General features: G+C 37.4%; 1 protein-coding gene across 1 annotated transcript; it reads right to left on the bottom strand.

Annotated features, from left to right (window-relative positions):
• Positions 1-6,991: 6,991 nt before the first annotated feature.
• On the bottom strand, positions 6,992-20,614 carry LOC109177996 (dammarenediol II synthase-like). Its single transcript, XM_019327522.1, has 19 exons — positions 20,382-20,614; positions 20,068-20,196; positions 18,909-18,982; positions 18,724-18,805; positions 15,503-15,732; positions 15,226-15,414; positions 14,641-14,730; positions 13,835-14,029; positions 11,864-11,948; positions 10,836-11,002; positions 10,552-10,740; positions 9,689-9,922; positions 9,349-9,471; positions 9,165-9,263; positions 8,357-8,463; positions 7,937-8,258; positions 7,586-7,666; positions 7,394-7,477; positions 6,992-7,316 (listed from the first exon to the last, which is right to left on the bottom strand). The coding sequence occupies exons 5-19, from the start codon at positions 15,701-15,703 to the stop codon at positions 7,209-7,211; spliced, it is 2,274 nt and encodes a 757-aa protein (XP_019183067.1). The 5' UTR covers positions 15,704-15,732; positions 18,724-18,805; positions 18,909-18,982; positions 20,068-20,196; positions 20,382-20,614; the 3' UTR covers positions 6,992-7,208.
• Between the last annotated feature and the right edge of the window lie 3,555 nt (positions 20,615-24,169).

The raw sequence follows: 24,169 nt of genomic DNA, 5'->3' as shown, positions 1-24,169 counted from the left end.
ATTTTTTAACCAAACATCGCCTCTTTAAAAAAAAGTGATGAAAAGTCACATTTATATACCTTTTTTGTGCTAGTAGCTTAGTGTATATTAATAATAGAGTTAATATTTTAAAATTTTGAATTAAAAATAACTTCAATCAAACCTTTATAGCTGAACTGAACACATAAAATGCGACGAAAGGAGTAGTATTTAATCTTTATATCTTTATCTTCTTTATATATAATAAAATAGAATCTAGCCACAAAATTTTCCCTCCAAAGTGTGAATGCGTTTTTATAGAAACAAGATTAGCAAGTATGAATGCATTAATTGTGTGGGTAGATGTATTTCTACATATTTTTTCAAAGTTATTATGTGCATTTTTTTTTTTTTTTTGGATACTGTTGGAAGGGGGACAACCGAGGTAAGCCTCAAGCACTCAGAAGGCGCCATACTGGGTAGCCATTCTGATCATTCTCTAATATATCTAGGAGAACTTCAGGGGGTGATTTATGATGTGGGGGTGAAGCTGTTGAATATCTTCTTTGGCTAGAGCATCGGCCGCCACATTTTGCTCACGAGGCACGAACATTAGATTCCATGTGCCCACATCTGCGAGTTCCCTGAAACAAGCTCGAAGGATGTTGTCTATCGCAGAGTTTGTTACTGTGTTACCATTTATAGCCTCTACAATCTTCATTGAGTCGGATTCGAAGCATGTTTGCCGACTTCCAATAAACTTGGCCAGTTGTATACCTTTAAGCATTGCCCATGCTTCAGCCATTTCTGCTGAACTTGCCCCAACGTTATAAGAGAATCCTTTCAACCATTCGCCTTTGTGGTTACGAGCAAGCCCACCTATGCTGGCTTTCCTACTGGAAAAATGAAAACTTCCATCTACGTTAATCTTAGTCCATCCTGGGGGCGGTTTGGTCCACTTGATTAGATTCCATTTCTTCGTGATTGCTTGGTTGCCTGGCAGGTTGCTCCTTGTGAAAGCAGCGGAGATTTCGACGACTTGTGATTGGATCCAGTAGCTTTTAAACCTCAAGCTCTTGATCTCACCATTAAAGGCCCTGTTGTTTCTCCATCTCCAAATCCACCATATGACTGTAGAAAAGAGGGTACTAGAGCTGGTTCTCTGATTACCTTTGGTAGGGCCAAGAATGCCCCAGTCGAGCCACTTCTGAAAAGGGAAATTTTGCCCAATGGTGGTCATGCAAGGGAGAACTTCCAACCAAATGTTGTGAGCTTCCGGGCAGCTACGAAATATGTGTTCTGTTGTTTCATCATCACATCCACACGCACTACATCTGCTGGAGTCCGTAAAGCCTCTTCTTTTCCTGTTTGAGTTCGACATTACTCGGTCGTGCTTGATAAGCCAAAGTAAGGTTTGAAACTTACTAGGGATTTTCGTTTTCCATATGTTTTCCCATGCTGATGAAACTTGGGAGTTTGCTGATCCATTAGCTATCCTGTAAGCTGATTTAACTGAGAAGTCGTTGTTCTCACCGTGCCATCCCAGGAGGTCGTTTAAGTCTTCGTCATCAGAAATAGTGAATACTGCAAGCTGGTCACAGACCTCGGGGGGAGGTTATTACCTATTTTTGTCCAGTCCCATCCGGCGGATTCGATCCAATAGTCAGACACCGGAGCATATAGCTCGGGAAGGGGAAGGCTCATCGGGAAATCTTCAATGAGTGGCTTGTGTCCTATCCAGGAGTCCATCTAGAATCTGGTGTTCCTTCCGTTTCTTACTAGGCTCTTGGTGCCTTTAATTAGGGTCGGAGCTGCTTTAACGATTCCTTTCCAAGCATTAGAACAATTTGGTTTAGTTTGCCAAGTGGCCGGGTTCAAGCAGTTGTTTGTGTACTTGCTTCTCATTATTTTGACCCATAGACTGTCGTCATCTGTTAGCAGTCTCCAGCCGAGCTTCGTCAAGAAGGCCAAATTCATTGCTTCTAGATTCAAGATGCCCAAGCCTCCGTGTTCCTTATTCATGGTAATTGTGTTCCAAGACACCAAGCTACATTTTCTGGTATCCTCTGTGCCTCCCCAGAGGAAGTTGCGAATTAATTTTTCAATATGTTTCACCACTCCAGATGGTAACAGTGTAGTTTGCATCGAGTAGAGAGGGATACCCGAGAGGACGGATTGCGCAAGAATTCTCCTACCTGCAAAGGAGAGGGATTTCATTTTCCAACCTGCTAGGCAATTTTGGATCCTTGAAATTAGGCCATCAAAGTTCTCATTTTTCAGACGTCCGTGCTGGGAAGGAACGCCTAAATATTTGCCCATGTTCTCTGCTATGGGGATGCTCAGTAGATTCGATATTTCCTGTTGGCGGTGAAGCAGCGTGTTATTTGAGAAATGGATCGTAGATTTATGGAAGTTCACACGCTGGCCGGATTCTTGACAGAAAATTTCCAGGCAGTTTTTGATAACTTCAGCTTGCCGAATTGTGGCCTGTCCGAGGAGAATCATATCATCTGCAAACAGTAGATGTGAGAGACACGACCCGTTCCTAGACAGATTAATGCCTTCCCAGCTACCTGCTTCCTTTAGGCTGTTTATGTGGTGGCAAAGTCTTTCAACGCATAATACAAAGATCAGCGGGGAGATTGGATTGCCTTGTCGGATTCCTCTGCTTGGTTGGAACCAGTCCGAGACCTTACCGTTGAGGGCGATGGCTAGCCTCGGGGAGGTGATGCACTCCATTACGTTCCTTATCCATTCTTGATTCAGTCCAATCTGTTGTAGAGTTGAGCGTATGAATTCCCAAGAAAGCCTGTCGTATGCCTTTTCCAAATCGATCTTAAGGATCATCCAGCCTTGCAAGCCTTTTTTAGATCTCATTGATTTTAGGATCTCTTGATAAACTAAAATATTGTCTGTCGTTTGTCTGCCGGGGACGAAACTGGATTGCTGAGGGCCTATAAGCAGCTTCATAGCTTCCTTTAGTCGTGTCGTTAGGGACTTGGTGATGATCTTGTATGTGGTGTTACAAAGTCCAATTGGGCGGAGCTGCCTCACTGATTCTGGATTCTGCACTTTGGGAATAACAGCTATTGTAGTATCATTACAGCCCTTCGGCAGTTTACCTGTTGCAAAAAAATCAAGAGCAAAGTTAGTAATATCGTCGCCAATGATAGACCACGACTGCTGGTAGAATCCGGCATGAAAGCCATCGGGGCCCGGAGTTTTGAAGGTAGGCATGTCAAACAAAGCCCGTTTAATTTCTTCCTTCACAAAGGGTTTGTTGATATCCTGCCATATCGCCTCGCTTAGCCGTGGGAAGTTTCCCTTAAGCTTGGACTGGACTGGGTAGATGTTGTCATCGGTGAATAGGTCTACAAAAAACTGACTGATATGCACTAGAAGGGCATCTTCCTCTTGAATGATGTTGCCGTGACTGTCTTTAAGGTTGGAGATTTTTCCAGAAGCTTTCTTAGCCTCTGTAGCAATATGATAGAATCTGGTATTCCTATCTCCCGAGGCAATCCAGTCTTCACGCGAACGTTGGTACCATAAAAGTTCTTCTTGAAAAAGAGTCGTTTCAAGTTCTTTCCGTAACTTCCTTTCGAGTTTTAAAAGATCTGGTCTGAATTTATTAGCAAGGCTGCGTTGTGCACCTTGAATCCTTGTAATTAGCCTCTTTTTTCTATGGTACAAGTTACCAAAAGTGTCTTGATTCCACTTTTCCAGTTTATAAGCCAGATTCTTCTTGTTGGTTTCGATGTCTGCCAACCCGTCCCAACTGGTTCTGACCACTTCGATAAAATCTGGGTGAGTTGTCCATATAGCGTTGAATCTGAACTTTTTATCCACCTTCACTCTTGTAGTCAGATGAGTATTAACTAGGATTGGAGAGTGATCCGAGGCCATTCTTGGGAGAATTGTGGTCTCTGCATCAGGAAATAGACATCTCCATTCCGTGTTGCAAAGCGCCCGGTCTAATCTTGCAGCCCTGTAGGAATCTGGATCGAGTCCTCTAGACCAAGTGAATGTCGTCCCGTTGTACCGAGATCTATGAGTCCTTCCCTAAATATCCAGTCTTTGAAGCCCGTCGACCTGTTTGATGAGAAGTTATAATTTTCCGAAACTTCCTCCCTGCTAAGAACCGAATTGAAATCGCCCATGGACAACCATGGTCCATGGAAATCAAGTTGATCTTGGGAAAGCTCCACGAACAGGTTTCTTCTTAGAGCAAAATCTGGGCTACCATAAACGAAGGCTAAGAACCATGGTTGAGAGTTGTCTTGATAGATCCTTAGTACTATAAACTGTGGATGAGTGTAGTGGATTTCTACCATCGTAGAGACCTTCCAGAATACCCAAAGTCCACCGGAGAAACCCAGTGCCTCAACTCTGAGCCATTCTGCAAATCCTATATTAATGCAAATTTTGTCTGCCTGGTTGCCAGATACCCTGGGTTCAAGGAGACAGATGATGTCGGGATTGTGCTCACGAATGTGATGTTTTAAGGCCGGCGAAATGTTTGTGATGCCGCGCCTTGGCAGTTCCATGAGAAGACTATCATTATAAAAAAACAAATGGGGAAAGGGGGCTCAAACAAGCGGGCGGGGAGCCGCCAAACCAACATTGTGACCACTGCTATCGGCAGAGTCGATCATAGCATTTTTCGGAGTATCACAGTCGAAAAAGTCCATCCCGTCGTCCGGTGGGACGTTGAGGATGGGTGACGGGGCATTTGGTGGTGCTGGAGTATCTGGGGGGCGGGAGTGGTGGTAGATAGTATTTCGTGTGATAATCCTACCACTTGACGATCCTCGAACAAGTAAATGTTCATCTTCAGCTGCTGCTTTCCTTGTGATGGCCGGTCTGCCACCTCTACCCCTTTGCTGTCCACGGTTTGCTCTAGATTGGAAGGTGCGGGGATTGGAGTCCGAGACGATAGCTGGGGCTTGGGCAAAGATCTCTGCAGCTTCCTCCATATGTATATTCCTTGGGGTGACAGGCCTGCCGCCCCTACCTCTGTGCGTTGTACGTGTTTCCTTTAGATGACGCGACGGATGGATGATGGGTTCCGGTGCAGTTGTTGCTGCTTGGTCAGGGTTATCAGTGGGCATAGCAGACGGCTGTCCTGGGTCTTCTGAATGGAATGCGAACTCATCATTATGCCCCTCTGGTTCCAGATCGCGCAGGGGGGTGAAGCGTGAATTGAGAGCATGGTTGGTTTGAGCTATTGGAGTGGCCATGTCTTGGGAGTTGTTTGCTGGATAACGCTTGTCTTGGCCACCTCTTGATGCTTTAGGTCTCCTTCGATCCTTTCGTTGTACTAGCATCCAAGCACCAAACTTCTCTGTGTGCAGGTTTGGGGTGACCATAGCGTTCTTGTTGGGAGCCAAGGTGTGGTTGTTGCCTTCTCCCTCCTCCATGGCCGTGGTAGTGTTTTCTTGGGATGATTCTTCGGCTTGGTCATTGCCAGACCCGATTCCACAATGATCTTTTTTATGCCCATATTTGCCGCATTTGAAACAGACTAGATGCAGACCCTCATATTCAATCGGGCAGACTTGGTCTTCTAGTGTAAACTTGGATAATAGGCGTTTGGAGAAGTCAAGTTCCACGCAGACGCGTGCAAACTTACATCTGGAGGCCAAGCTCGTAGTTACGTCAATCTTGATAGGTTTCCCGATTTTGTCACCAATCTTTTGCAAGAAGGCATCGTCGAAGTACTCGATTGGCAAAGTTGGGAATCGAATCCAAACGATCAGTTTCTCTGTTGTATCCAGTTGAGGATTGAAGTTAGGCCGCCATAATTTTACCATTATGTAGTGGTCAAGAATCGTCCATGGGCCTCCAGTTAATGCGTAATCGTAGTCGCTTTGTAGCTCAAATTTTGCCAGAAAATACTCGTAGTTCAGATCAATAAGCTCCAGATGGCCTTCCAGTTTCCAGAGAGTCTGTAGTTGTCGAAGTAGAAAATTATAGCCAATCGTCGCCATGGGCGTCGAAGTCTTGCTTTCTCCTCTTTGGTGACCCTAATTCTTGGGCAGTCAGGGTCATCTGGTTCATCCGGGTATTCATCGTCTGATGCTTCCTCCTCTGGGATACTGTCGTCGATTTGCCTAGACGAGACGAATCCCGTTAAAGTCTGTTTGTACGAAGCCTGTGGTGGGCGATTGTCTTTCGTGGGCGGTGGAGCATTAGGAGCAGACATGGGAGTATCCGGGGGAGCTTCCGGTGAGTGAGTTCCATCTTGGGATAGAGAGTCTCTGCCGCGTTTAGGCTTCTTGGTACTGCGTTCAAGCAGGTCTTGAATCTCCGGTGGCCGGAAACTTCCTTCCGGCGTCTCAGAAGGAGAGAGCATATCGTTCATCGTAAAACTGAAATTGAAATATATGTGCATTTTTATTTTATAAATTATATTTTATTATTATATCTCTATCTCTATCCCTATATATATATTAAAGCATAATGAAGTATGGAAAAAGTTTATTGTGTTCAAATTTATTGGTAAAGTTTTATATTTAATATAATTTGTGTATATATATTAATTTAAACCTCAATTATAATTAATTTGACTCAACACATATAAAGAGGAGAAATTAGATATAAAATAAATATAGTTCTTACATGAATAATCTTTTTCAAATGAATAAGTTTTTTGTGGAGATTTTCGACAAATATCACCTGTTATTTTATTTAGAAGTTTTATTTAAATATGTTAGTTATATAATTAAAGTAGTTATTTCAAATTCAAATTCCTTTAAAAAAAATCAAATTCAAATAATAATACAAGTAACAGTAAACTTTAAAATCAACATAATAATAACATAATTAAACTTTTAAAAATATTAAAAATTACATTGTATAGTTATACTTACATTTTTAATCAAACTAATTCTGAACTCAAGAACGCAAGTACGTTTTTCTGTTTCCACAATCATTACTTTCTTTGCCAATTCAGATGATGTCAAAAATTTAATTGGTAAATTTGTTAAATTAATAATAATTTGTGCATACTAGTTCTTCTAAAAACAAAAGATTAAAGTACAATATTTGTATTATTATAAACACAATTCAATAACATATATATAAACTAAACCAAAATATCCAAACTATGTTGGGGCTCAACACTAGTTCGATCTTACTTAAAAGTAATAATACTGTATTTGTACTACATTGTTACATCATAAAATTAAACAGACAACATTTTGTTGGTAATAGCTAGGATTTGGATTTTAGTGGCTTTTTTTTTTTTTTTATGTCCACACCCGTTTACGATATTCTGATAGTGCCATCAATGGAAAATAACTCCTATGTGATGCATAATGTAACATGCAGTTCTTCATGTACACTCCAGTAATATCCTGTTTTTTTTTTCATACTTATTATTAGGAAAACATTTGGGAAAGAAAAATGAAAAACTTAAATTAGTTGATCTTACTTGTTGAGGGAAATCTCCATCTTCCATTTGTGCATTGATCAATAACTTTGCTGCTCTGTGTAAAGGGGTTGGATCCCTCTCAGCCTGGTTGTTAAAACCGAGAAATAAACACTTGGATTGAATAGAAGAACTTTAGGCATGCATCAAACCACATATAATACGTACCATTCAATTTCATTAAACTACACTAACCTGTCCAGTGTACATAAGTCCTAGCATTGCCCATGATGTTTGTACCAAATTCGTACCGGTCCCTTCAAGCGGTATGTATCTCTGCACCACAAAATTATCAAAACGTAGTAAGCTAGAGAATTTAAAGAATTGTTGGGCAGATGCAAGTAAAGAGTCAAGTCCATCAATTTGTGGTTAGGGGATTGTTGGACGGAGCTGGCTAGTGAAAGACTAGTCCAGCAGCCTGCTTCTTGAAAATGTGACAATACATAAAGAAATAAAGTTGTGTCTTCCCTGTGAAATATGATTTCTGACGTAATGGTAAACAATTATCCTAACAAGTGGTATCAGAGTCAGGTTGATTAGATATACCATGCTTGGGCAAGATTGAAGGCATTCTCCCCAGCCACCCTCTTGATTCTGTTTTGACAGGAAGAAGTGAGCGGCGTTGCAGACGGCTTCACAATTCTCATAACTTTTTCCTGCAGCTGTTAGCCCTAATAGGGCAAAGAAAGTGCCATAGAGAAAGCAAACTCCCCAGTAGCCATACCATGATCCATCTGATTCCTGCTGTTTTTCTAGGTACTGTACTGCCTTTGCAATGGAGATATTAACTTCTTTTGGTCTATAATTTGGATAATGGCATCTGAAGGCTACAAGAGCACTGATTATAGACCCAGTAGGTTCTATGTGCCTAACACATCAAATTCACGCTTATTAGTACAATTATTGTTGCTATATATGGTTATTTGTTATTGCTATTTTATTGGAAGAACAATATAATGGTCTTACTCTTCTTCAACCACAATATCAGCAAATATTTCAGAAGGGTTCAACACTTGCAGGTATGGTTGTGGAACTGGAGGCTCCCAGGTAGCAAAGCCACCACTCTCCGGACTCTTAATTAATGTAAACATACAACAAAAAAATATAATGTTGATTAGCTGTCAATGATAACTACTATGGAAAATAATTGATAAGTGTTGGAAGGAGGTAGGTAAAGACCAAGACTATCACCCTATGATTGGTGAATTGTTGGGTGGTGGCCGGTAAACGGCGTAAAGTGCCAAGTCCAGCACCCAACGTTTCAAAAATTAATCTCTGGTGGTATAAAGAAATGAAGTTGTGCCTTTGCTGCTAGCTATAACTTTTAGCATAGTGACAAACATTTGATCCTATCTAATGGTATCGTAGCCAAGTCACGGGTTGGTGCTGGGAGTGGGAATTATTGGGAGGAGGCGAGGGCTTAATGTGTGGCAGTAAGACCGGTAGTTGTTGGGAGGTGGAATTATTGAGCGGAGGCCGTTAAGGGCTTAGTGTGTGGGGTAAGACAGTATGGTGCTAGGAGGGGGGAGTTGTTGGGCGGAGGCTAATAAAGGTCTTAATGTGTGGCAGTAAGATTGGTTGGTGTTGGAGGGAGAAATTGTTAGGTGGAGGCCGTTAAGGGCTCAATGTGTGAAAGTAAGACCGGTTGGTGCTGGGAAAGGGATTTATTGGGCGGAGGACGAGAAAGAACTTAATGCGTGGTTGTATACTAACTATAGTTTTTGGTGTAATGATAAGTTTTTTATCCTTAGAATATGGGAAAGCTAAGTCTTACTTGAAGATAAAGGCAGACATCTACAGCTTCATACAGGCGTTGAACATCAGGCTTTTCTCCTATAATTTTGTGTGGCATTTCCCCAAGGAGTAGCAGACACTGCAGCAAAGTTCACACAGGCCGGCATTGAATTGTCTTATTAACAGAGAAATTTAATTTTCGTTTAGATACCAAACTAAATTACCTTAAGAGTTTCTGCTGTGCAATCAGAGACAGCCCAACCATGATCTTGATCTGAGAATGTCCATGATCCTTTCGTGACATGACGATACATACTTTTGAAGTCTCCTTTTGGATTTTCTTTTACCTACATAAATACATTTATATTATTGTTATTGTTGGGCCGAGGCCGATAAACAGTCAAGTTCATCAATTGGTGGCTAGGAATATGTTGGATTGCTGGGTGCTGTGAAGTGCTAGCACTCTATCTTTCAAAAATGCAATGACGGTCTATAAATAAATAATATAAAATTAATTACACTTTCGCTACTAACTATAATTTTTAAGCAAATGTTTTGACATACCTGTGATTCTTTGATATAGAAATGGACCTTTCTCAGGCAGTCCCCATATTCTTCTACCATGCCACTGGCAATTATAGCTTGGGTGGCAAAAGCTGCGTCCCAATTCTGACTTCCAAAACCATGCATTGACATTCCATCTTCTGCCAGCCACAAGTAATCAGGAACTCTAGCAAGATGGTATTTTAACTCATCGCCATTTGGATCCTCTGCCCACCAGCACATCATTTGCAAACTCTATACCCAAAAATAATAGAGTTCATTTCATTTTTTATCTTAGATTTATAGGTGATGAGATTCTGCATTTAATTTTTTTTTTTTCGTAATATCCCTATTGGTACTGTAAGTCTGTGACGTTACCATTTTTGGGCATCTGTAAAAAATTCAGTTCTAAGTTTTTTTTTTTTTTTTTTTTGGTATGTCATTCTACTGATGTAGATGTTTGATTTAGTGCAGATGCGCGGATTGCAATTGAATAAGACAAGGGACTATAGCCCTCAATTAAGGATTTTTTTCAAGAATAAAAAATAAAAATATAGTGAATTAACCCACTTTGTATAAAAGATCGAAATGTCATCGTATTTAATTTAACATCATTTAAAAAAGTTTGTTGATGGGAAACAAAAATGGATATGTTACGACTTACAATAATATTAAAAGTGAAATGACACTTGTAAATTTAGGAGAAAAAATGGAATCAACTCAAAATAAAATGTAATAATGATTTCATTCCTATTTAGTTTAATTTATAATATGTAAAATTCTATTACCCTTTGCTATAAATTATAAGGCAATATCAATCAATTTTTCATTAAATTATTCTATTTAATTAGCAAGTAATTTGATCTAATGCATTATATTTTAACCTTTTCTATGCAGCCAATGGTAATATATCTGGTCTCTTCAGCTTCATAGCGCATATATTTGATTGCTTTTCTCATAGCCATTTCTCTAATTTTCTTGAAAGGCCAACGCCTCATGAATGGCTCAGTGCAATATTGAAGGGCGTTCCATAGCAGATCTTGTATGAAACTATGAGGATAGTACAGGTCCTCCTGCATGCATGTATGCATTGGTAGTTATTTGTATAGTTAAATTTTTTATTATTTTCAAAAAGGATATACGGTATTGTAATTTTTGTGTAAATTACCTTACAACAAGCCATGCGAGCCTGGTTCCAATCAATCTGTTCATAGGATTTGACATGAATTTCATTTCTTAGAGCGAGAACTACATCCGTTAATGGTCCACGATATCTCTTTGCATACAAGTATGACATAGGCATGTATGTTGTCCGACAGTAGCACCACATTTTTGCTATATTATATTGTAATGTGAGTAGTTGTTATTGATGATAAGTATTTTATTTTTGGAAAATAATGCTTTTTGTCTCTGAATTATTTCACTTTTTGGAAATTTGGCCCCGGGCCTGTTAATTGATTTGAATATATTTAGTCCGCAAATTATTCTGTTGACCCGGGCACAAGGTGGACACAGGTCCAAATGTTCACAATTTACATACCGGATGTTCACAATTTACATACTAAATGTTGACAATTTATTTTTTTAAAAACTCACAATTTGTATCTACTAACACACAATATTAACATATATGTAATTGATTATCTTATTTTGTATTTACAAGTTACTTTCAAATACAGTAGTAAATTGTATTCACAAATTTCCATCTATAGTTGTTATGTGTTTTGACTTAGAAACACAATTTATATTTTAGAAGTTCACAATTGCAATATTAAAAATACATAATTTATACGTCGTTTAGGACCAGACTCCACCTTGCATATTGGACCCTGATCAATGGTATAACTATCTGATTTAGTCCCTTAACTATCTATTATGTTAAGTTTTAGTTCCTGTTATATAATTATCAAACTCCATTAGCAAACTCTTTTTTAAGAGGTTATTTTTATTATTTAAAATCAATGTCCGTGGCTGAAGTTTCACTCTCTCTAAAGAAACATTACTTTTAATAGTGAAAATTAATTCTAAATAATAAAAATAACATCATATGTTAATGAGGTTTGATAATTACATAACACTATGGATTTAAAATGCAACATTAAGAATAATTGACGGATCAAATTTTCAAAAGTGAAACAATTCAGAGATAAAAAGTTTTATATAAATTATTAATTAAGGATGAACTTAAACAATTACCTGGATGAAATGGAAAATTGGAAGGGAAAAGCCAGAATTCTGGCGAAAGTGGATTACACCCATCCCACTCGTACACTCCAAGCACCTACACCAAAATTTATTTAAGATTTAAATATGGAGTATACAAATTTTATTACAATTGAAAAATCAAGTGATGATTATATATTGTATGTTAATATTGATGTTTGGTTATGTATGATCCTATAATGGGAATAAATGTTTTAAAAATACAAAAAATAAAAATAAAAATTAAGACAATTGATCATAATATAATAACATTCAAAGCACCAATATGAACAAAAAATCAAAACAAAAATCTAAAACCAGTAATCCAAACTTAAAAATCATATTACCAATAAGATTGAATGTTACCCGTTTTTAATTAGGGGATGGGATTCTTAATTGAAGGGGGTAATCAAATCCATAGTTGTGTTTTAAAAGATTGTCAACCAAACACTAATTATGATTTTGATTCTCATTCCTAGTGTATATACCATGAACCAAACACACCCTCAATTTTATTAAATTACTTCTTCTTCTTCTTTTTTGTATTTTTTTTTTTGTTTTTTTTTGTATGCAGCTAAAAATATGTAAAATTTATCAAATTACATTTTTCTTCCATTGCCCTTTGTATTTGCATGTCCCAAGATTATATTGGAAATTTTTTTTTTAAAAAAAGTTTAGATAAACCAAATGCTTGAAGAATTTTTAATCGCTATGCTACTCATTAACATCAAATATGCTAACTAATTTTTTAAAAGAAATTGTTTGTGGAAAACATATTTTCCGAAATTACATTTCCGTGAATTTGTTTGGTTAGAGTATGCACTAAATTACCTCTAGATGTGATACTTTGATGACTTATAAAAAATAAATATAAAAAAAATATTGTTTGTTTTAGATATTACGTTACTCAACCTACATTTATAAACACATTGAGAATGTAAAGTACAAAATGAAATTCATTAGGGACAAAGTAATGAATTTGACATGAAACTCCATGTTTGATATAACAAACATTCAAGTAGAATTCATCACGAATAAAATTCATGAATTTGACATGAAACAGTTATTTATTTTAATTAAATTTGTTAAATTTGAACCTAAATTTTTATAGGTTACAATTTAAGATAAAGAGTTAGTGCCATATGAGCTCCTCCGACTTTTAAATTGTTACCATCTGTGATTCTTCAACTTTCAAGTTAACCACCCCCGGTTCTTCAACTATCAAATTTTATCTGATTCTTCCAAGAGGACCATAACTAGTTAAATTTTGAAAGTTGAAAGACCGACCATGACTAGTTAAAATTTGATAGTTAGTTGAAAGACAATGGATGGTAAATTTGAAAGTTCAAGGATGATGAGTGATTAACTTAAAAGTTTAGGACTAAACGTGACAAAACTATTATACTTGAAGGACCCATATGACATTAAAATAAATTAACCAATAATATCCATTCATAATTACATATTAGGAATAAGGGTCAAATACGCCACCCAACTGCACACCAAAATGTAATTAGGCCATTGAACTAAAAAAGAATGCAATTAAGTCATTGAACAACACAAAAACATGCAATTTAACCCAAAATGACTTGTTTACATATAGTAGCAAGTTACCAATTTTAAAATTAATTTTTTAAAATAATTTTTAATAAATAAATAATTTTAAAAAACAAAAAAACAAAAAATGGCGGCCGGAGACGAACCTCTGTCTCCAGCCATGGAGACAAAGACCTTCGTCTCCATAGCCATGGAGACGAAGGTCTTTCTCTCCATCCATCTCCAGCCACGGAGACGATTCGTCTCCGGTCGGCAGTTTCTGTTTTTTGGGCTGAATTGCATTTTTTTTTTTTGTGTTGTTCAATGACTCAATTGCATTCTTTTTAAGTTCAATGGTCTAATTACACTTTGGTGTGTAGTTGGTGGCCTATTTGACCCTTATTCCTACATATTATAAATATTACGTACCGAAAGATAAATCTTTCCCCAAGAAGGAATTTGAGTGGCACCACCGTGATCAAGAATCCACTTACGACCCCTAGCAATGGCACCATCACCGTCATCAGGTCCTTCTCCAAGCAAACGCAAGGCCACATAGCTAAGTGCTGACCCAATCATAGTACTGTTTCCACCTATGTACATTCCCCATCCTCCATCTCCATTCTATCAAACCAAAATAACATCTCACTTTGGACCAAACAAGAGTAAGGATACAAATTTGTAACCACAAGATCACGAGTTCGAATCTCAACATTCTTAGTTTGAGTCGGTCAGTTATGAGTAACCTAAACTAGTTTACCTCCTTGTGATCATTTGCAGGGTCACTAGGCAGGATTTACTCCGTGCACACCATCTGGTAGTGGTTGCGGGTTTTTGAAATTACAAGATCACAAGTTCGAATCTCAACTTTCTTGGTTTGAGCCTGTCAGCTATGAGCAATTTAAGCTGGTTTACCTCCTTGTGGTCCTTTGCCGGCAGGGTCATAAGGTGAGGTTTACCTAGTGCACACCCTTAGGTAGTGGCTGTAGGCGGATTCTTGCAACCACAAGGTCACGAGTTCAAATTCCAACCTTCTAGGTTTGAGTTGATTAGCTCTGGGCAACTTATACTAGTTTACCTCCTTGTGATCCTTCACTGGCTAAGGTCACAATGCCAGATTTACCTAATACACAGCTCTAGTATAGTGGTTGCGGGTTTTCCTCATCATCACAAAAAAGAGTATATAATAAAAATTCACATAATTTAAGGACTTATATTTTGTTACCATTACTTACTTGATGATTGTAGATATATCGAAGTAATTCTTTTTTATGCTCTGATGTTAAAATTGTATTGATTGATCTGCTTGTGTACAACGCAATTAGCTGCAAATCATTTTGAAAAAGTGATTTTAATTGTTCAATACAACCCAACCCAACGTAACCCAATCATTATTGTGTGGAATGGTTCATAAAAGCTGTATGGACCATATTTTGTATACTGTAAAATAATGTATATTTAGTATAAAAATAATGTACTTTCAATATATTAAAAATGTACATTATATTCAGGGAATATACATTATTTATGTATAGTATATGAGTGTACATTAAACAATATAATATACACTCATTACACAAATAATATACTTTCAATATATTAAAAATTTACATTGTATTCAGAAAATTTACATTATTTGTGTAATGAGTGTACATTATATTATATAATGTACATTCAATACAAAAATAATGTATATTTAATATGTTAAAAATATACTTTTTATTATGGTCCATACAACATTGAGTGGTCCATGGTGCATACAATAATTTGGCAACCCCACCCTCCCATCCACCAAAAGTAACCATTAGAACAAAATTTACCAAGGGAGGAGTGAAAAACAAGCAGCCACCATTCTGAGCTGGCCAGTGTCCATCTCTAGCTTGAAGTGCACGGTTCAATCGGACAGCTTTTCTGACGGCGGTTGTGACAGCCTCGTACTTCACTTCTTCTTCATCTCCTAGTCTTATCGGGGGAATGCTCCACACATCAATCCCACTTTCTTTAATCATCTATAGATAATAAATATATATATATATAATTGGCTAATTAATCATCCAAAATTGGAAATTACTAAAAATAAACTATTGTTACTGTGACCTGCATTCTCATTAACAAATCACCGCAGGCACGGAAACCTTTCTCCCGGTTTTTTCTGAACTCTAGGCGGGCTTTTTCAACCGCTTCTCGTTCTTCCGGCGTACCGGCGCCAGGGTCGTACTCCCATGTTTGTCTGCCAACGTAGTTGTTTGTACTGTACATGTACGGCCCGCCACCTTCGCCAACCTTAAGCTTCCACATCTGATCTTCCACTTCTGCCTATTGCTTGGCTTTTTGGCAGTAGTTGCATGATGAGTAATTGTTAAACAATGGAATATAATGGCAAAGGGTTAGGACTAAATACTTATCACCACCCACATGTGACTTGTCTCTGATATCACTTGTTAGGGTTAAGTATTTATTACCACGCTAAAAGCTATAGCCAATAGTGAAGCCATAACTTTATTTTCTTATATTGCTACATATTTTCGAGACGCTAGATGTTGGACTTGGCCTTATAAACCATTTCCTCTGACGTTGGCCAACAATTCCCAGCCACCAGGTATTAGACTTGACCTTTACTAACCTCCGTCAAACAGTGCTAAACTTGACCCTTCAAGCCTCCGCTCAACAATTATCCTAACTCCATGGTGCTGGACTTAACCTTTAGGGCGGAGGTTGGTGAAAAGCCAAGGCCAAGACATAAACATAGCTAATTAGTTGCGAGCGGAGATAGCAGAGAAAGAAAAGAAAAATTCTTCCATCTCCTAGCTAGCTTGTAACTAACTAACGTATTAAGCTTCACTACGCTGGTTAGTTGAGTTAGATGAATAACTAGATTTCATACATTCACAGTGATAGAGAGAGAGAGCTTACCAAACGGAATGTGAAGAATATAGCTAAAAATAGTGTGGGTTTAACACATTCTTCCGAAGAAAGTAAGAAGGAAAACTGGTAAACCTATTACAATTGCTTAAACGGATTCAACATGATACCAAATTTTCTTATTACACCTACCATCTTTAATGTGTGTCCAATTTCACCAAGAGTTCATTCAAATAATTTATATGGGAGAAATTAAACTGATAATGTGAAGATAAAGAATGTTGTACTACTTTGTGATTCTTTCTATGATTTGTTTAACTACAAAAGTGTGATCCATTACGAACTCATCATCTTTTCAGCTTTTAAGTCATTCTTCAATGACTAACCTCAAGGTTAGTCTTTTGTATTGGAGTAAGTTGATCTTCTCGATTAAAACTTATGTACTCTTTAATAAGTACTTTATTTAATACTCAAAAATAATTTCCTTGAGACTTTCATGCATATATAACATGAAACTTTCTTTCTTTTTTCTTTTATTTATTTATTTATTTATTATTATTATTGGTACTAGAGAGACTTATAGAGAAGAAATATAAGGAGCTAATTACCTCCAAAACAACACTTACAAATACTTTTCTCAAAAGTATTATACGTACTTGATCTTGATCTCTCTTACCCAAATTAATCTTTGGTGCCCAATATAACAACTCTGCACTTGGTTAATACGCACTCAATAGTGATACCTATTTTAACCAGATTGGTTACCTCAAACCACTAAAATTTCCCTTTATACAAGAATCCAAGATATTCAAAATGCATCAATTAAGATTTTAAATATAAATAATAATAAATCCTCATTAGCAGTAAGTCACAAAAATAATGTTGTTTGATGCTACTTTATGTTGAACAACATAATCACAAGTTTTACATGATATTCTCAGAAGAAATTAATCTCATATACAAAGAATATATTCAAACCAGCATTTATTAGAGAATAATTTATTTACACAAATTTCAACAAAACGAATTTAACTATAATAGCTTTAACATTTTAAGGTTATTATCTCAATTTTTTTTTCTTTTATTTTTCTCATTATTAAAAGAACTAAGCAACTCCACTACACTTACATAATATAATGTAAACTAATACAAGTTATTTGCAAGGCTTAGATTTTTAATTTTATGTGAAAATCAATCTCATTTCAAGTGAGGATCAAGTGGCGTTTTAACTAGCCAGCATGATCAACAGTACACCCTACTTCTTAAAACCTCACTGGTCGAATGGTGAAATCGAGGTTTACTTAAAAACTATCTTCCTAGTCAGAGTATTCAAGAATGATGATTCTTACATGCTACCAACAAATTGCAATTAAAGCTTTTAATATATGTTTATTATCTTTATACAAATAATTTCAATACATGATACAAATCTTTAAAATCATGTAACAATAATATATAATTATATATGCATCTCATATTCATTCAGTACAATTCTTGAGCAATATCTATGTCAAATCAATGTGATTTTAATTTTTTCTTGCAATATATACAATATCTTCAAATAAATAACACATTGATGTTTTGAAAGGAATTAAAGATTTTGACATATTTTGCTCATTTACTTTTTTTTTTTTTTGAAAGCCAACCAATAATTGATTGTATTAATGAAGCAAAGCTGCAATAGAGTCAGGAGGGATTGAATCCCATACCATAAACTGGTCCTGAGCAAAAGCTAAAGAAGCTAAAACATGGGCATGTGTATTAACCTGCCTAGAAACATAACTTAACGAACAATAAGTAAATAAAGTCATCAACGACCTACATTCACTAGTAAAAAAAGCTATCTGAGTCTCCTATAAAACACTTTCCGAGTCACCTGTAATTCCAGAGCCTCTGAAAGTGTTTTGCTTTCCGAGGCACCTGTATAAGGTGTCGCGGAAAGCTAAATAGACATTTTTTATTTTTTTTAATACAGACTTTCCGAGGCACCTGCTGCGTGACAGGTGCCTCAGAAAGTATTTATTTATTTATTTTAATTAAGTGTATCCGTGACACCTCTTCACAGAGGGTGTCGCGGATACTCTTTTTCTAAAAAAAAATTATTTAAAAATACAACATTTCTCAAAGTGTAATTAAATTCTGAAAACCAGTAGAAATTCCTAGCCCTACTTCAACTACTATTTGAAAAAACAGAATTGGTTTACTCACTTCAAAATCACATAAGCACAGACTACTAGGGTCCATTAAATCATTAATCTACTAATTAAAATCTGGAACTAATTTTATCATTTTATGTACTTCAAACACTGCAACCTTTTAGTATTTGCAGCAAAAACACACATCTATCTGAAATCAAGCCTTGTTTCACTCACTAGAAATCCAACAAGTCTTAAATTATTACAAAACAGATGACATAAAATACAAGAGTGCATTTCAAAATTCAAAATCAAGCTTACCCCACTTCATCTTCTGATCTTGTAACAATCAATCATGAATCACATAGTTGAAGATTTGCAACAGATGTTGTAAGGAATGGCACTAGCAATCACAAAATGTGAGAGTACTGAGAAATTTTTACATTTATAACAGTTAAACTATTGTCAGAGGACCAAACTGAAGTTTTAAAATAATAGATACTTACTATATGGATCCCTTGCACATCCCACAAGAACACATAATTCCAACATCTTTAATTATTCCGCGAAGCAGAACTCCCTAAATCAAGGCAATATCTTAGTCCCAAAGTAAACATAAGCAAGAGGCCAAATCTGTTATATATTAAAATTGTGGAACCAGTTGGTTTAAGCCCATAAATTGAAAGGGGTGATCAGTAATAGTCTCATGCAAGATAGCAACTAAATCTCCCTTTGGGGTACAATGTGTACACAAAGAGAGACACATATATAAGCTCTCATGAAAAGTCAAGCAAATTATGTCTTAAAAATTGCTGGTCAATTCCCAAATATAGAGCTGTTCTTTATATAAAAAAATTTCTATGCTCAAAGTTTATAAAAACAAGTCCTAATGCATTGTTAAAATCTTCAACAGTTTCCTATTGTTAGCAAAATTGAAAGAAAACATCTTCCGTGAATATAGCCAAACATGAAAATAAAATCAGAGGTTATTTTCAAGACTATATATATATATATATATATATATATATATATATATATATATATATATATTCATGTTAATATATATCACATCAAACAATAAATAAAAACAAAGGTTAATTATCTTAAATTTACTTCAAAATGTGTTAATAAAAAAAAAAAAAAAACTATATTCATTAGCTTCCTATTAACCAATTTTCTCATGAGTTGAAAACAAGCCTCACTTAAGACTTATTTCTAACGGAGGTGTATGTCAAAAGCAGAGAGACCTCACAACTCTGGGCAAATGCATATTAAACCAAATGTAAAGTAAAGAAGCCTAATATTCATCAATTAACAACATTTCATTTCAACCTCTAGAGAAGCTTATAATTTTAAAATCCTTTATCTAATTTCTTTTCACTTCTAATTAGTTCGAGTATTGACACAATATCAACATATTTATCAATGAATTTACACATTTTTAGCATTCCATCTGTTTAATCCGCCAGGTTGCAGGATTATTTTTTAGAAGAATTACAAATTAATACCCAGAATGACTATCCTCTTTACCACCAAAAATCATAATCATATAAGATTAAGGCTCTTGAATGAAATTTGAGGAGCAATGTGATCTAAGTACAGAATCACAAATCAGAAGATTGGATTCAATGTAGAAATATGCGATCTTTTCATTGAACTACTTACTGTGGTATTCGCAGAAATTTTGAGATCATATTCTCATGATTATCACTGCCCTGAACACAAACTTTGCTCAGACTTCCCAGCCTGACCTCGTATTTATCATCAAGAAGGATACTGCTAGATTAAATATCCCTACAAAGCCAAGATGAAGAAAATGATTAACATTAATGAGAAATCATAAACCAACGCAGCCTACCTAGCAGAAGAGAAGAGATGGAATCCGCCGTCATTTCTAACCCACAATTTCCTACACTTTTAACTACTCCGTATTTAATTTCTGCTACCAACAAGCTAACAATCACTTTCATCACAATCACCTTAAATAACACTTGATTGCTCCATCTCTCTATCCCTGTGCCCTATACATTATAACCCTGAAATTCAAAACATAAAAATAAGTCAGCTAACCATCTTTCCAATACTTGTTACAGGTATTATCACTGAAAAAATAATATAGGAGTTACCTTCACTTATATGTTTTAACAGCCTGCTACCATCTTCAATCTTATAACCATTTTCAAGCTAACCGTGATAGAGTTCACTTCCACCACCCCTTGTTCAGCCTCCATTTCCCCTTTTTCAATAGGAGCAATAGGCTGTTTTTCAGCTGCAACTTGTTCAACTACACAGTCATTTTCCAGATTTTCTGAGGTTGGCTTCTCATTCATCACCACTTCTGCTATTTCATCTAGAAGACTCATTGCAGCCTCCTTAATGATTTCATTAGCCTCATGATTTAGTCTTTTTTTCCATATCAAGTTCAAGTTTATTCTCTTTGCCATTCTATCGAGTAGTTACAGGTGCAATATCACAATCTGCTGGAGTCCTCTTAGAGACATTTTCACAATCAGTTGGAGTGCATTCTTTACCCTCTACAGGGCTATACAGCCCTTCATGGTCATTATTACAAGCAGGTTGTGAGCAAGCTTTCTCAGCCTCTCTTTTCAAAATACCAGCACCACCCCCAAACCTCCGGCAGCCTGCAAGGCTGTGTCCAAAGCATCCACAACCTGTACAATATCTCGGCAGCTTATCCACCTCTACTTTTTGCCAAAATCCACTCACAATACCTCCATCCCCAACATATTCAATCCAAATTGGATCAACAAAGGGCTTAGATGCATCAATCTCTAATTTCAATTTGGCTACACTTGGCTTTGTTTTTCTAGTCGTAGCTGCGTCCAGAGACACAACCCGACCTAGAGGCTCACAAATTTTTGCTAGAGCATATGAATTGAATAAATGAATCGGCAAGGAGGGAAACTGAATCCATACTAGTTTCCATGGCGTATCCCTATTGGTCCTCTGCTCCGGCGTCCATCTAGCTAGCCAAAGACGACTGCCAGCTACTGCAATCTGATTTCGAAGCCACACACGTCTACAATCAGCCTCTGATGAGAATCGCAAAAGGATGCACCGTCTATCAAGCGATCCAATGTGTAACTCCCCTTCTGGCCGTAGAGTCTCTCGTAACTCCGTTCTTAAACGGTCCAGCGGGGGTCGTTCTCTTGCAAAGCGTCCCACCAAGGAGAATTTCTCCTCTGTTCTCACCAAATTCGTCCATTCTGAGAGCGAGAACCGCACCGATGGACTTCTATTCAACCAATCAGAGCCCGCAACGATGGAGCTTGTGTGATGGCGACGTGGACCGTGTGCGATTTTTACGATGGAGGTAGTGAAGTGGGGACGATGGTAGCTAAGCGGCTGATGAGAGCGTGGACTGGTAGTGATTGAATAATTTGGCTTTCATCGCGACAAGTTAAGGAAAAAATAATAATAATAAGGGAAAAGGGTCAAATAGGCCTTCGAACTTTAGCTTAAAAGTCAATTAGACCCCTAAATTTTTTAAAGGTGTAATTACACCTATCAACAATTCATTTAGGTGCAATGAAGCCCAAAAACAAGTTAATGACCTGCTATCACAGGTCATTAGGGTTCAGGCCACCTTCCGGTGAATTTTTCGGCAAAAAAAAGTGACCAGCAACCGACCCAGATTTGCCGAAAATTTCACCGGTCACTTTTTTATCGAAAATTTTGCCGGTCACTTTTTTTTTCTTTTTTTTTTTTTTTGCCGGAAAATTCGCCTGAAGGTGGCTTGAACCCTAATGACCTGTGATAGCAGGTCATTAATTTGTTTTTGGGCTTCGTTGCATTTAAATGAATTGTTGAAGGGTGTAATTGCACCTTTAAACAGTTTAAGGGCCTAATTGACTTTTGAGCTAAAGTTTGAGGGCCTATTTGACCCTTTTCCCAAATAAAAATTGACCAGGTATCCGCGGCACCTTTTTGATAGGGTGCCGCGAATACCATTATTATTATTTTAATAATAAAATATTCGAGACACCTTCTTTAGCGGGTGCCGCGGATTCTTGTATTATTATTTTAATAATATAATATCTGAGGCACCTTTTATAGCGGGTGTCGCGGATACCTTTATTATTATTTTAATAATATAATATCTGAGGCACCTTTACTCGGTTGGTGACACGGAAAGTTTTATCATTTTCTTTCTACAACACCTTCTTCGTAAAGGTGTCTCGGAAAGTAGGTCTTGTATTCTCAGTTTTGTACTAGTGATTGGTCCACTGTAACCCAGCATAAGACATTAGAGTCGTTGACTCCTGGCGCACGGCACTCCGGAGTTGCAAACAATCTGTGAGTAGATCCACATCCACTATATTCCTCTCGAGCAGCCAGGATAGAGCCTCCTTACAAGCTAAGGCTTCCGCCATAAATGATGAGAAGCAAGTTGGTAGCCTTCCATTTCGCGCCTCCATAAACGTTCCATTCGGCGAGAGTAGCACCACACCAAAGGTGACCCCCCCCCCCCACAGCGTGCCGGTAACTAGCGTCCACATAACACCTTGGCCTGACGTGTACACCATGTTCTGGTTTGTGCGATGCAGGCAACAGAGGGCGGTGATTGGCTAGACGGAAGGAGTTCATGGCCGCGGACGCTCTCCTCCATAGACCGGCGGGATGATGCAGTGTTTTTTCCCACACGGCAGAGTTGCGGCTCCGCCATATGTGATATAGTACCGCCACCAAGACACCACTCTGTTCTTCTGTCAAAATTGCATGTGCAGCTATTAGCCAGGCAGGGAAAGAATCGGTAACAATATTTGCGATAGGCAGGCCTGTAATATTCCAAACAAGTTTAGAATAATCACAAGCAACTAGTGCATGCATAACATTCTCATGCATTAAACCACACATCTGGCTTGTAGGATCAACATCCACTCTCTCTATAATTAAATTACCAGTGGTAGGTAGGATATCACAAACTGCTCCCCACAGGAAATTCTTCCATTTTGGGGGCACCCTCATTTTCCATATATTAGTCCATCTATCAAACTCCCCTGGCGTATGCTCATAATTACCCATAATACTTCTGTAGGCATTCTTTACTGTATAAATTCCATTAGTGTCCCCAAGCCAATACCATGAGTCGTCATAACCAGGGCTTACAGGGATCCTGAGTATACGATTGACATCCTCAGAAATAAATAAAGCTGATAAGATACGGGGATCCCACATATTAGTCTGATCATCAATTAAACCTGCAACTCTGGCATGTCTCAGCTCCTCAGGCATATTCGTTTGAACGAGAGGACTAGGATCATCTGACAACCACGGGTATCCCCAGATCAATGTTGTTTTACTATCCCCAATCCGTCCATGTACCCCTGCAACAACCATATCATGAGCAGCCATAATACTCCTCCAGACATAACTTGGGCAATTGCCCACCTTGGCATCAATAAAAGAGGTAGCAGGAAAATATCGTGCCTTATAAACTTTTGCAACCAGGAAGTTGGAGTTTGTGAGAAAACGCCATGCTTGCTTCCCCAACATAGCCAAATTAAAGCTTCTGAGATCCTTAAATCTCAAACCACCAAATTTCTTAGGGATACATAACTTATCCCAGGCTTTCCAGTGAATTCCTCTTTCTCCACCACTCCCCCACCAATATCTGTTCATAGTCCTCTGAATTGACAAACAAACTGTGTCAGGTAGTAAGAAAACACTCTTTGAAAAAGTTGGCATTGATTGCGCCACACTTTTCAACAAGATTTCCTTACCTGCCTATGAAAGCAATTTCTTG

Source organism: Ipomoea nil, unplaced genomic scaffold (assembly GCF_001879475.1).
Source record: "Ipomoea nil cultivar Tokyo-kokei standard unplaced genomic scaffold, Asagao_1.1 scaffold0099, whole genome shotgun sequence".
In the NCBI taxonomy this organism is placed as follows: Eukaryota; Viridiplantae; Streptophyta; class Magnoliopsida; order Solanales; family Convolvulaceae; genus Ipomoea; species Ipomoea nil.
The sequence above is the reverse complement of the archived record's forward strand: the minus strand, read 5'-3'. Positions and strand labels throughout refer to the sequence as shown.